The 12,649-nt window shown below is 61.7% G+C and overlaps 1 protein-coding gene across 1 annotated transcript; it reads left to right on the top strand.

Annotated features, from left to right (window-relative positions):
* Nucleotides 1-6,293: 6,293 nt before the first annotated feature.
* Nucleotides 6,294-12,337, top strand: NPTX1 (neuronal pentraxin 1). The gene is made up of 5 exons (XM_033182529.1): nucleotides 6,294-6,914; nucleotides 7,202-7,409; nucleotides 9,440-9,684; nucleotides 10,960-11,139; nucleotides 11,824-12,337. Exons 1-5 carry the CDS (start codon nucleotides 6,471-6,473, stop codon nucleotides 12,043-12,045), a joined length of 1,299 nt encoding a protein of 432 aa, XP_033038420.1. The 5' UTR covers nucleotides 6,294-6,470; the 3' UTR covers nucleotides 12,046-12,337.
* Nucleotides 12,338-12,649: the final 312 nt, after the last annotated feature.

Below are 12,649 nucleotides of genomic sequence, written 5' to 3'. Positions count from 1 at the left end.
GGTATTTAGGGCCAGCTCCCTCAGCTCACTCTTCAAGCCCCTGTTATTACCTCCACAGGAGACCCCTCCAGCTGATGGCTGGACCCCAACCCATGTTCCTGGTGCTGGCTCAGGACCTCTCCCGTCCTGTGGCCCTCTCGCATGGTACCCAAGGTGTGTTCAGCCCTGTCTAGCCTGCCAGATCGTGTGGCCTCAGGGATGGAGAACGGTGTTTTACTCATCCTGGCCCCATCACCTGACCTGCCCCTCAGTGGATGCTCCGGAAATATTTGTTGAAGTGAGAGCAACTGTTCTGAAGTTACACTATGGCAAATGCCCAAGCATCTGCCTGGTGCCATGAAACGCCTGCTTGGAGAGTAAGACACGCCTTCCCCAGGTGGGAAGGGCTCACCTTTCGCCTGCAAGCTCCTGTTGATTGGGATCAGCAAGTCAGCAGTTCAAGACCACCCATTTCCCATCCTTGACCCCAGCACTGGGCTCAGCCCGAGAGAACAAACGGGCAGGGTGGGGACAGAGACCACCCAGGGCCCTGCCCCCAGTCAGACTGGGCCAGTGGCCACCTGGCTGGCTCAGACGAGGAAGGTGGTCCTTGCTGTGGGGAAGCCCCTGGCGGGAGCAGGGAGTCTAGGGTGGGAGCCCAGCTGTCCCAGGTGGATGGGGCACTGCCCCCAACCAGTCAGCTCCTGGCTGCAGCTACTGCAGGCTTCGTCACATTTGCACAGTGGGCAGGAGTGCATAGTCCTGGGGTGAGGCAGGGCTGGCTTCTCCTCCGAAGATGGCCGGTGAGAAGCTCCTGAGCCTGGGATCCACAGCCCCACCTGCCCTGCCCACTCGCTGGACGTGGGTGGGCTGGGGCACCATCTCCTCAGGGCTCCTCTCCTGGAGCTCTTTTCCTTGCAGCTCCTGTGCTGGGCACAATTAAAGTGGCCATGGAGTGCAAAGGCCAGGGCTTGGCCCCAGCTCTGCCTTTGCTGGCGACGGTGCGACCTTGGCTTCTCTGGGCTTCCCTCTCTGGTGAGCGAGGACTAGAGCCCAGCTGTGCCTTTGAAAGGCAAATGCGTGAATATGGACCCAGGACTTGGAAAGGGGACAAGTGCTTGTTTGTAAGACACAGTTAGGTTACCACTGCAGGGGGGTGCCATGTAGAGGACAGAGGGGAAGGCTTGGGTGAGGCACCTCCCTCAGCAGAGCCGGGGAGCAGGGACTTGTCCCTTATCACACAGAGCTGCTGGGTGGGGCTGTCAGGAGTGACTCCAAGGCACAGGTGGGCTGAGGCTGTGACTCAGAGGCCCCATGGGGCTCGCTGCTGTCAGAGCAGTCCCACACCTGCCTCTTTGGGTCCAGGGGTGTCTCACTTGGGGCAGGGTCACATGGCCTGACTGTGTCCTGAGGGCTGGGCTGCCAGAGGTCCCTGTGCCTTCTCCCCTGGTGCGGCCAGAAGCTCCCTCCTCTGCCCAGGACAACCTGTGGATGCTGTCCCCCCCACACCTTGTGTGAGGCATAGAACCACAGAGAAAGGTGCACATATTGCACATGGAGAGCCCAATGAATGGTCACAAGACAAACACCCCATGAGATCAGCACCCAGATATAGAAACAATATGCCGGTACCCTGGGAGCTGCCGAAAACTCATATGCAGATGACAATGATGTTGAACATCTCAGGGAAAACCCCAGCCACACTAAAAACCCCAGCCGCTCACCTTACCGCAGACTGTCGCCCATCCTAGACCAGCTGCCAATGCAATGCATCTCCAAGGGGTAGCGCCTGTCCTCCAGAGGGACATGCACCTAACCCTTGGCTGAGGCACTGTGTCCCAGGGCTGTGATCATGGTCATCAAGGGCTACTGCTTCTCTTCTGCAGGTGGAGGACCAGGGCCTCTCCCACCCCACCATACCCTCTCCTCTCAGCCTCACCCCTCCAGAGGCAGCATGGAAATTTATGCAGGAAGGGCTGAGGCAAGTGGGGGCAGGGAAAGGTGCCTCTGCCTAGCACTCCTTAGTGCCCTCAGGCCCTCCCAGCATTCTCCCAGGACCCACCCATCGCTCACCCTCCTTCCTGCTCACGGTGGAGGTTCCAGACAAGCTCAAGGCACGGCCTGGAAGAGGAGAGGCCAGGGAGATGCGGCAAGATGAGTAAGAGGCACAGGCACCCACCAGGCTCAGGCACACCCCTGCACGAGCTTCCACCGCCCACTGAGTAAAGCCCCTTGATGGGCACTGAGGTCCTCCTAATACCTCCCAACCTACCCGGCTAGCCTTCTTTTTTATTTTATTTTATTTTATTTTATTTTATTTTATTTTATTTTATTGAGACAGGATCTTGCTCTATTCCCAGGCTGGAGTGCAGTGGCACGATCTTGGCTCACTGCAGCGTCAAACTCCCAAGCTCAAACAATCCTCCCACTTCAGTCCCCAGAGTAGTTGGGACTGCAGGTGCATCCCACCATGCCTAGCTAATTTTTATAGAGACGAGGTTTTGCCATGTTGTCCAGGCTGGTCTTGAACCCCTGGACTCAAGAGATCCACCCACCTCAGCCTCCCAAAGTGCTAGGATTCAAGGTGTGAGCCCTTGCACCCGGCCTGTCCAGTCTTCTTATGCCTGCCCACCCTCTCCATACTGGCCACTAGCCAGAGCCTCTCCTGGACACCTGCCCCCTTTGCCTTCTCTACACTCGGCCTCCCACTACCAACTAACCTCTGCAGGCCTCTCCATGCCCTTCCACCAGGAGTGTGCTGAGCCCGCCAGTATGCACTGATGGTTGCATTTGCAGGAATTTTGCAAATTTTGCAAAAAGGTCGATGGTTAAACACAGCCACCATTAAATTTTAAACTAAGTAAACTTATAATTAAATAAATTATATTTAAAATTGGCAATAAATATTACAAACTCATCACTTCCTAATTATTTTGTTACATTGAACTATTGTCTATCTATCTATCTATCTATCTATCTATCTATCTATCTATATATATATTTTGAGACAGAGTCTTGCTCTGTTGTCCAGGCTGGAGTGCAGTGGTTCAATCTCAGCTCACTGCAAACTTCCGCCTCCCAGGTTCATGTGATTCTCCTGCCTCAGCCTCCCAAGTAGCTGGGATTACAGATGTGTGCCACCACACCTGACTGATTTTTGTATTTTTGGTAGAGACGGGGTTTCACTGCGTTGGCCAGGCTGGTCTCGAACTCCTGACCTCAGGTGACCCAGCTTGGCCTCCCAAAGTGCTGGGATTACAGGCGTGAGCCACCACACCCGGCCTTGTCTATGCTTTTGAGGTTTATTGGAATCCATTGCACTATCATGGTGGGAGTAGTATAATATATACCATCGTGCTAGGCCGGGTGCTGTGGCTCGCACCTGTAGTCCCAAGACCAAGGCAAGAGGAGTTCAACCATCTCTACGAAAAAACAAAAAAAAATTAACAAGTGTGGTGGTGCAGGGAGTATCGCTGGAGCCCAAGAGGTCGAGGTTGCAGTTAGCTGTGATCGTGCCGCTGCACTCCAGCCTGGGCAACACAGCAAGACCCTGTCTCAAAAATAAAACAACAGTGTGCTAGTGTTCATGGTTTGCCAATGAGTGAGGTCGTGTCACAGGCAGCCTCAAATGTACCCAGCTGGGAGTATTACGGGATCGCCTCCCTCACCCCAGCTGCATCTGGGGTGTGGGACTCAGGCAGGGCCGGGATCATTGGCTGTTCACAACACCATCCCCACTCTTCCGACCTGGCAGCCAGACACCGCGATGAGTTTGGGCAGGGCGGCCCTTCGTTTTCTTGCTCCCTCCCTCTCAGATACTTGCAGAACACTAGGGAGGCCGAGGGGACCCTAAATACGACCCTCAGCTTGTCCAGGGTCTTGTGATGGAGAAATGCGGCATGGTGGCCCTCGCGTGTGTGTGCAGCGCCTGCAGGTGTCCCGCCCAGGGCCTCCTGCACGACAGTTGCAGGCCGGACCCTAGGGTCCCGGCCCATCCACCGTGGTCTCCTCCCCCGTGCCCCACAGTACCCAGAGGTCCCGCTTGCCCCAGACACTGCCCCAGGCTCCCCTCCCTTTCTGACGCCGTCCACTCCCTTCCTCTGCAGAAGGGGGACCCGCTCCTTCGTGCCGGGGTGCCAGGCCGCTGAGGTCTGGAGCCCTGGCGGAAAAGCCAGGGTCCCTGGCCTTGGGTGGCCGGAAAGGCTCCGCGGCTGCTGGGGATAGAGACGCCGGGCCAGGCTAAGGGCTCCCGCCCCGTCCAAACAGCCTGCCTTGGGGAGGACCGGGCTCCTCTCCCCGCGCCTACGCGCTCTCGGCACGGTCCGGCTCCAGGCCTGGCGGGCGCGGCCTCCCCACCGGACGCGTGCGAGAGGGCGGCCAGGGCAAAGCGCTGGGGCCAGGAGGGCACCCGCCGGGCGGCTCCCTACGGGAGTTGGGGCAGAAGCCGCCGCGCCCGCGCGCGGGTCATTTCTCCCCAGGCGCGTTCCAGCCCGTGGCGCTGCTGGCGCAGACCCCGTGTGGGGACCAGCAAGGCTAACCCCTCCCGCGACCTGTGGTCAGCAGAGCACGCGAGGGGCCGCGAGGCGCGTGGGTTTGGGGGCGCCGTGGCAGGCGAGCGGGGCCGGCAGGGCGGGAAGCCGCACACGCTCCGCGCGGAGCCGAGGACAGGCGCGTGCGGGCCGCGGGGTCCCTCTGGCGCCAGGAAGCGGCGGCCGAAGGACACACGAGCTCGGAGCCCAAGCTCAGGGAGGCTTAAAGGCTGAGACGCTGAACGCAGACGGCGGGAGCTCGGGGACTGAGGGGTGCGAAGAGTCCGCTGTTTCTCAAAAAAGTCTCCATCGAGCCGGCCTCTGCTCCCGCCCGCCGGGCGGACCCCCGATCCCTGCACCCGGGGCTGCCCGTGGGTCTATAAGGGCGAGGGACCCCCTCCCGACACCCAGCGCCCGGCTGCGCAGGGAAAGGCTGCGCAGGAAAGGGACGCAGGGACCAGGGAAGCCGGGGGCGGCGGGGAGGGGTCGGTCAGGTGGCCCCCGGCTCTAGCCCGGCCCGGCAGTCTCGGAGCCTCAGTTTCCTTCTGTGTACCACGGGGGCATGGACGGAGGTATTTCCGAGGCTTTGACCGCACTGATCGCCGCGGGGCGGGGCGGCGGCGCCAGTCCTGGTCCTGAGGCGCCAGCCCTGGTCCGGAGCCCCCAGCCTGGCGCGGGAACCCGGACGGGGATCTCGGGAGCAGAGTCCCGCGGTCCAGAAGAAGGCGCGAGCGCGCGGGTGCCGGGTGGGGTGTCTGAGCGAGCGCGGAGCTTCTCAGGTGGACGCCCCCAGCCACCTCTGGGACCCTTCCTGCTGGCCTTCGGGCCTGAGAAGTGGGCGCGGCTGGACGGAAGGGAAACAGCCCCCCACGCACAGGTGGACACCCGGGGATACCGGGCGAGCGCGGCGCCTGGCAAGGGGAAGATGCTGGGGACGCGGGCGGCTGCTCCGGCGGGGCCGCCTTCCGAAGCGACGCTGGCTCCGCGCCTTCCCGAGGCCGCAACGAACGTCCAGCCCCGGCGACGCCGCCTGCCCGCGATCGGCCGGCTCCGCGGACAGGAAAGGCTCGATCCGCTAGGGCGGCCTCCGAGAAGTCCCCAGCGCGCCGTCCGCACAGAGTGGGGGCTGAGAGACCCTGGGGACGGGGCCGGGGCCACAGAGCCCAGGAGCTGGGGGAGGGGAGGCGCCGGGGGCCCGGAGCTGCGGGAAGTCCCTGGACCCAGGCTGCGCGGCGGCTTCTCAACAGCACACGGACATGTAAGAAGCGCGGAGCGGCCCGGTGTCCCCGCCCTGGACTTAGTGGCGCCGCGAGGCCCCACTCCGGGCCTCTGACCACCGGGCACTCGGGTGTTGATCTGGGTCCTTGGGGACCCAGCCCGGCCTCAAACGGCCCCGGCCCGAGGGTGTTCAGAGCAGCCAGGAGGGCCGAACCCAATTCTGTCTCCCGGAGCCGCGGTAGTTTCCCGCCCGCCTGGAGCCCCGTCGGAGGTTGGGGGACACCACGCAGGTGGCCCATCCTGGAGTCCCGCCCGGAGCCCGACCTCCTTCCCCCTGAGCTCTCGCAGCCTTCGGGGCAGCAGCGCCGGCCCAGACGGGGGCGGGGAAGGAGGGGGCTGCGGCAGCGCCCAGAAGGGCGAGGGGACGCGAGCGTTGGCAGCCCCGGTGGCGCGCTGGTGAGACCCCCGCCGCGCCGCGGGCCCGGGCCGCAGACAATTAAAGCGGGATTCCTCCCCCGCTGACGTCGGCGGCGCGAGGCCCCTCCCGCGGCGGCATAAAAGGCGCGGGCTCCGCAGCGCAGGCGGCAGTGGGGGCCTGACAGCGCGGCGGTGTGGACCGCGCGGCCGAAGAGCGCGGCGCCCAGAGCGCGGTCCGCTCGCGGAGCCACAGCCCGAGCCGGGTCCCAGTCGGAGCCGAGCCCCAGCCGAGCCGAGCCGGGCCCGGAGCGCCCGGTGCCCGCAGCCATGCTGGCCGGCCGCGCCGCGCGCACCTGTGCGCTGCTCGCCCTCTGCCTCCTGGGCGCCGGGGCCCAGGATTTCGGGCCGACGCGCTTCATCTGCACCTCGGTGCCTGTGGACGCCGACATGTGCGCCGCGTCCGTGGCCGCCGGCGGCGCCGAGGAGCTCCGGAGCAGCGTGCTGCAGCTCCGCGAGACCGTGCTGCAGCAGAAGGAGACCATCCTGAGCCAGAAGGAGACCATCCGCGAGCTGACCACCAAGCTGGGCCGCTGCGAGAGCCAGAGCACGCTGGACCCCGGAGCCGGCGAGGCCCGGGCGGGCGGCGGCCGCAAGCAGCCCGGCTCGGGCAAGAACACCATGGGCGACCTGTCCCGGACACCGGCCGCCGAGACGCTCAGCCAACTCGGGCAAACTTTGCAATCGCTCAAAACCCGCCTGGAGAACCTCGAGGTCCGCGCGCGCCCTCCGGCTCCGGTTCCCCCTCCGGCTCGCTCGCCCCTCTGCCCTCCCCTACCTCGTTCCCTACCCGGCCAGGCATCCTCCACCCCCGCCTCAGTAGCGTGCGGGTGCCCGGCCGGTGCCTCCCCGCGCCTGCGAGGCCCCGCGGCGGCCGCTCGCCCCAGCTCCCTGCCAGGCCGCCCCCGCAGTCGCCCCGAGGGGACCGCGCCGCGGGCCTTCCAGCACGGTCCCCGCGCCTCGCCTAATGGTGTGGTTTCCCCCGCCCTTGCACCCCGCAGCAGTACAGCCGCCTCAATTCCTCCAGCCAGACCAACAGCCTCAAGGATCTGCTGCAGAGCAAGATCGATGAGCTAGAGAGGCAGGTGCTGTCCCGGGTGAACACCCTGGAGGAGGGCAAGGGGGGCCCCAGGAACGACACCGAGGAGAGGGTCAAGATCGAGACCGCCCTGACCTCCCTGCACCAGAGAATCAGCGAGCTCGAAAAAGGTACTGGGGCCAGGGGGAGCCGTGCTGCCTGCCCCCGCCTGCTTGCCCGACCCTGCCTCTGTCCTGATCCCTAACAGCCCAGCTCTGCACTGTGCAAGCCCCAAGCCGCCCCCCTAACCCCGACCCCTGCAGCTCTTTCTCATCCACCGCACCCCTTCCCAGGTTCTGGGCTTCTAGTCGGTGTTTCTAGCAGGGCTGGGTACCCTGGGCTGGGGCTGTCTCTAGGAAAAGGGAGCAGAGGAAGGGATTGCATAGTGCCCCCTCCCCCATCCAGACACACTCACACACTCGCTGGATTTTTCAAGTCTGATTTGTTTAATCCTCAGTAACTTTGCACAGTGGCTGTTGCTGGCCCAAACCCTCCCTGCTTAAGAAAGCCTCTCTCTCACTGGTCCACAGCCTCAGCGGACAGCAGGGTGCAGGCTGGGGCTGGGTGCTCTGGGTTCTCCGGCCGCCGAGGCTAAGCAGGTTTCTTCCCAGCTACCATGCCCCTGGTGCCCTCTCAGGGTCTCCAGCTCCTCCCCACTTCTGCCCTGAACCCTTACCCTGAGGTTTTCTCTTCTGAGTGACCCAAGCCCTGGCATCTTTCAAACCCCTGAGGTTTCTCAGTCACCAACTCAGGCCAGTCGGCCTGTCACCCGGGGCTCCTCAAACAAGGTTGTAAAAGTGGGGGTGCCCGGTGCGGAGCAGGGCCATGTGACCCTGCTCAGACCGCAAAATGTGCCGGACAGATTTAAACAGTGCCATCTTAAGGCTTGTTATGTAACTGAAAAACAGATCAGAAGAAGGAAGGACCTCAGGAGGGAGGGAGAGGGAAGGAGGGGAGAGGGGAATGCAAAACACCGGAGAAAGGCCAGGGGCTGGGTCCCTCCCTGGGTCCCTCCCCATCCCCCATTGCAGGCCTCAATGGGTGGGGGGAGCGGCGGAGGTGCTGCACTGAGGGGGCCTGCCCTGCTCTGCTCCCTGCCAGTTGGTTTAGAGGAGGGGGTGGTTGCTGGCCGGGCAGGATGCCTTCTAGAAATAATTTTTGGCCTGGGGAACTGGTTTCTTTCTGGGCTTCCTGGGAGGACCATGGCTGCTCACCTAGGGGTTGGCCAGGGGGTGTACATTCCTGGGCTCTGGGCCTGGTACTGGTGCCCATTGCTGGCCAGGAATGTTTTGCCTGGAGTCAGTCACACCATACCCAGGGTGCCACAGTATATGGATGGGCTGTGGGGGCTGGTGCTCACTGGAGAAGTGGCCGGCAGGGAAGGGGGAAGGTGGGCCTTGTGAAAGGGGAGGCCACCAGGCCTGGCACCTGAGCTGTGAGGATGCTCGCTCACCTGAGCGTGTGGCGGCATCCCAGAGCAGTCACCTTGGGGAGCCCTGGCTCCCCAGCTCCTTGCTGCCCTGCCCTCTCAACAGGGCTCCAGGCACAGTCCCTGGAAGGGCCTTGGAGGTTGGGAGCTGCCCAGCCTCACACCCAAGAGGCATTGGTGGATCAGATGCACGTCTGGCCTGGAGGGAAGTGTGTGGGCATCAGGGCTTGGCTGCTGGGTGGGGAGGCAGGAGCAGAGCCCGGATCGAGCGAGGAGGGGCTCTGCGCCCCACCCCATCCTGGAATCAGGTCGGTTACTCTCAGGGTAGCTAGCCTCGTTCCTCCTCTGCAGCCACCCCTGCTCCTTGGGTTGACTGGGTATGCCCTCGCTTGGCGGCTGTCCCCATTCCCTTCTCACGCCCACCACGCAGCCCAGTGTAGATGCGGCAGCCCACCAGGCACTGCACCCCACCCCCACCTCCGCAGGGATGCCAGCATGTGGGAGTGACAGCCGGCCAGACCCAGAGTGCGGAGAGCTTGGGTCAGCTCTTTACGGACGGCCCTGTGCCTTGGGGCAAAGTACTTGACCTGGGAAGCCACCCACTCTGCGTCTCTAGAATGGAGACCGGAGCCTGCCGTGGCCGCATCACAGAGCTTGGTGGGGACCGAACTCAACTCAGACACCGATAAGCACTTCACGCAGGTGCAGATGTCAGGACTGTGTCCTCTGCAGGTCAGAAAGACAACCGCCCTGGAGACAAGTTCCAGCTCACGTTCCCGCTGCGGACCAACTATATGTATGCCAAGGTGAAGAAGAGTCTGCCAGAGATGTATGCCTTCACTGTCTGCATGTGGCTCAAGTCCAGCGCCGCGCCAGGGGTGGGCACGCCCTTCTCCTATGCTGTGCCCGGCCAGGCCAACGAGCTGGTCCTCATTGAGTGGGGCAACAACCCCATGGAGATCCTCATCAATGACAAGGTAGAGCACCACTGGGCTCACAGGACGGCAGGGTGAGGCCCCAGAGCCCCAGCTCATGCCGCATGCTAGGACAGGGCTATGGTGGCCTCAGATGTTGATGGGACCCCAAGGAAAGTGTTTGCCAGCTGGGACTGAGGGAGGGGGAGGGTGAAGACCAGGAGAAGCGGAAGGAGCACCCTCACCTGTACTGGGAGATCAGGGAGAGCTGGACCTTCCCAGTTGCCTCCTGGGGTGGGTATGGGAGAAGGCAGAGAATGAGCCATGGGGCCTGGCCCTGGCTGATGATGTGGTCTGGACTCCTTCTTCACCAGCTGGCCTTGGAACTGGCTTTGCCACTTCATAGCAGGGTCCCAGGGATGCTCTAGGCTGATGAGGGGCCTTAGAGATTTTTCTTGAGTCCACGTCTATCCCACTCAGCCCCCTAACTCTTGGGAGAAGGACAGGTCTGTGGACCCCTCGGAAGAGGACAGCACGGGCAGCCTTTCCCTCTAGTGAACCTTCTCCATCCTCCCCTGTTAGCTATGAAATTAGCTGCCAGCTTTCAAACTGCCTCGACTGCAGGCCAGCAGTGGAAGTCAGTGGCTAAAACCAGGGCTGGGAAGTGGATTCCACGTCCTTGTTCCTGTTGCTCTTCCCCACAAAGGGCTGTGCCATTCTGGGCCCCTTTTCCCCAAGCAAAGAGGGTGTGAAATTTCCTTCCTCATTGCTGGACTGTCATCCTTCCCACCTGGAATGGCAGCAGGAGAGTGAAATTCCAGGTCGGAGGCTGGTCTGAGCTTTAAAAGGCATCGTACTCCATGACATCTCTCAGATCCTCAGCAAAGGCTTGCCATGTTGTAGAGCGAGAGGGTGTAACAGCTAGAGATGGGACGTTGGAAGAGACAGGAGAGGCCAGCAAGCAGGCTGCACAGGTGTCTCACGGAGGCCTGAGAGGCAGCAGTGAACTCAGACACCAGGGACGGCTCTCCATCCAAGGGCTTGTTGTGTAGACTAGCAAAGAGGGAGGAGGGTGAGTAGGAGTGAAGACTGTGCACCCACATGGCCCTTGGGGGTTCCCTTGGTAAAGCATTACATTTCCTGTGTGATTCTGTACCCCACTCCCAGGCGGGGCTGACAGAGGCTGAAGTCTGGGGCAGTAGGTGCTGTGAGAATTCAGTAATAGTTCTTGATATTTACTTTGCAAGTAGAGATAGGAACAACTGAGGCAGTGAAGATTACGGATTCTGGGCTGTACCCCTGTACCCACCAGCCGGCATCTGTCATTCTCCTTCCCAGGTGGCCAAGCTGCCTTTTGTCATCAACGATGGCAAGTGGCACCACATCTGCGTCACCTGGACCACCCGGGACGGGGTCTGGGAGGCCTACCAGGATGGCACGCAGGGTGGCAGTGGCGAGAACTTGGCACCCTATCACCCCATCAAGCCCCAGGGCGTGCTGGTGCTGGGCCAGGAGCAGGTACTGTGCTGGATGTGGTGGGGAAGGGGAGAGAGCTCCTGAACCAGAGGCTGGGAAGGGGAAGAGGAGCAAGGAGGGAGGGAGGTGGCCAGAGAAGTGGTTCCCCTGAGGAGCAGGCCGGGCAAGGCCTGTGCCCCGGGTGGACTCGCGCTTGAACTTCCTGCGGGAGTGAGCTTTGGTTTCAACGCTCTCAGAGCTGCAGCAACACTTTCTTTGGCATAGGAAGGCCAATTCTGCTTTTAGTGATGAATAATTTAGTTCCCGTGAAGTGGTTTGTCTCCCGTTGGGCATCTGGGAGGGAGACGAAGGGATGGAGAATCTGGGATGTCTATCCTTGTTGGGCAGCTTTAGATGGCATGGAGTGATGCCTGGGCAGGGGCCCCCAGGCCCTGCTGCTATAGTGGTCCATGGCTTCGGGACCAGCTGCAGGAGGGGCAGAGTCCGTCCCCCCAGGAGAAGCTCCGGGGCAGAGGTGGTCGGTGCCATCCCTTTTCTTGGGTCCTCTCAGGGGAGGGACGGATGTAGGGCTGGAGAGTTAAGGACAGGGAGACGAAACGGCACCCAGGAGTGGCCGTGAGGGTCCATGATGGGGCAGGCACAGAGGCGCTCAGACCCCTGGCCTCGGGATGGGCCCTCAGATCACCTGGCGACCTCTCCACCCTCATCCTCTGTTTTTCTCCAAAGGACACTCTGGGTGGTGGATTTGATGCCACCCAGGCATTTGTGGGTGAGCTGGCCCACTTCAACATCTGGGACCGCAAGCTGACCCCCGGGGAGGTCTACAACCTGGCCACCTGCAGCACCAAGGCACTGTCCGGCAATGTCATCGCCTGGGCGGAGTCCCACATTGAGATCTACGGTGGAGCCACCAAGTGGACCTTCGAGGCCTGTCGCCAGATCAACTGAGCGCGGCAGGCCAGGCTGAGCCCGCCCGCCCTCACCCCCTGCTTGTGCGGCGATGATCTGTTTCGTGCGTCTCTTCTCTCCCTTTTCCCTAGGAATGAACCGAGGCCGTCGCCCCTGCACATGCACACGCACACAGCCTGGTTTTGTCCTCATGCACACGAAGCAGCCCCTGCTCCCATCTGTCCCTGAGGAAGCCCCACTTCTCTGTAGGAGCCTGGACTCTCTCAGGCGGGCCCCGTTCACAGCTAAAGTGGGCGCTGCGACGTTTTGAACAAGGCAGAAGTAGGTGAGAACATCTGTGTGTGCGTGTCTACATGTGTGTGTCTACATGTGTGCGTGTGCGTGGCTGGGGGAGGCCTTTTCTTAGAGGACGTACTTCATTTCCTTCTTTCTTTTGTCTTTGGAAAAATCTCATGATGAAAACTCGTATTTGCCAACTTTGTTAGCTGCGTGCGTGCCTTGGGGTTGCTGCAACCTCAGTACACGCATTTGTCTTTGTTTGCAAACCTTTTTCAGAGTGACATATCTTTATATTGATGTAATAAATGCCTTTTAGTGGGTTGTCAAAGGCCAGGGGCGGGGTCTCTCTACAGAGAACTTTTAC

This window comes from Trachypithecus francoisi, unplaced genomic scaffold (assembly GCF_009764315.1).
Source record: "Trachypithecus francoisi isolate TF-2019V2 unplaced genomic scaffold, Tfra_2.0 Lachesis_group20, whole genome shotgun sequence".
Classification (NCBI taxonomy): domain Eukaryota; kingdom Metazoa; phylum Chordata; class Mammalia; order Primates; family Cercopithecidae; genus Trachypithecus; species Trachypithecus francoisi.
The sequence above is the reverse complement of the archived record's forward strand: the minus strand, read 5'-3'. Positions and strand labels throughout refer to the sequence as shown.

What these genes read in the sequence shown, in the direction of transcription:
- NPTX1 (XM_033182529.1), top strand. Translation starts at nt 6,471, where the DNA reads ATGCTGGCCGGCCGCGCCGCGCGCACCTGTGCGCTGCTCGCCCTCTGC. An exon ending in CCCGCCTGGAGAACCTCGAG is followed by an intron (nt 6,915 to 7,201) that starts GTCCGCGCGCGC and finishes TGCACCCCGCAG; the next exon opens with CAGTACAGCCGCCTCAATTC. An exon ending in AGATCCTCATCAATGACAAG is followed by an intron (nt 9,685 to 10,959) that starts GTAGAGCACCAC and finishes TCTCCTTCCCAG; the next exon opens with GTGGCCAAGCTGCCTTTTGT.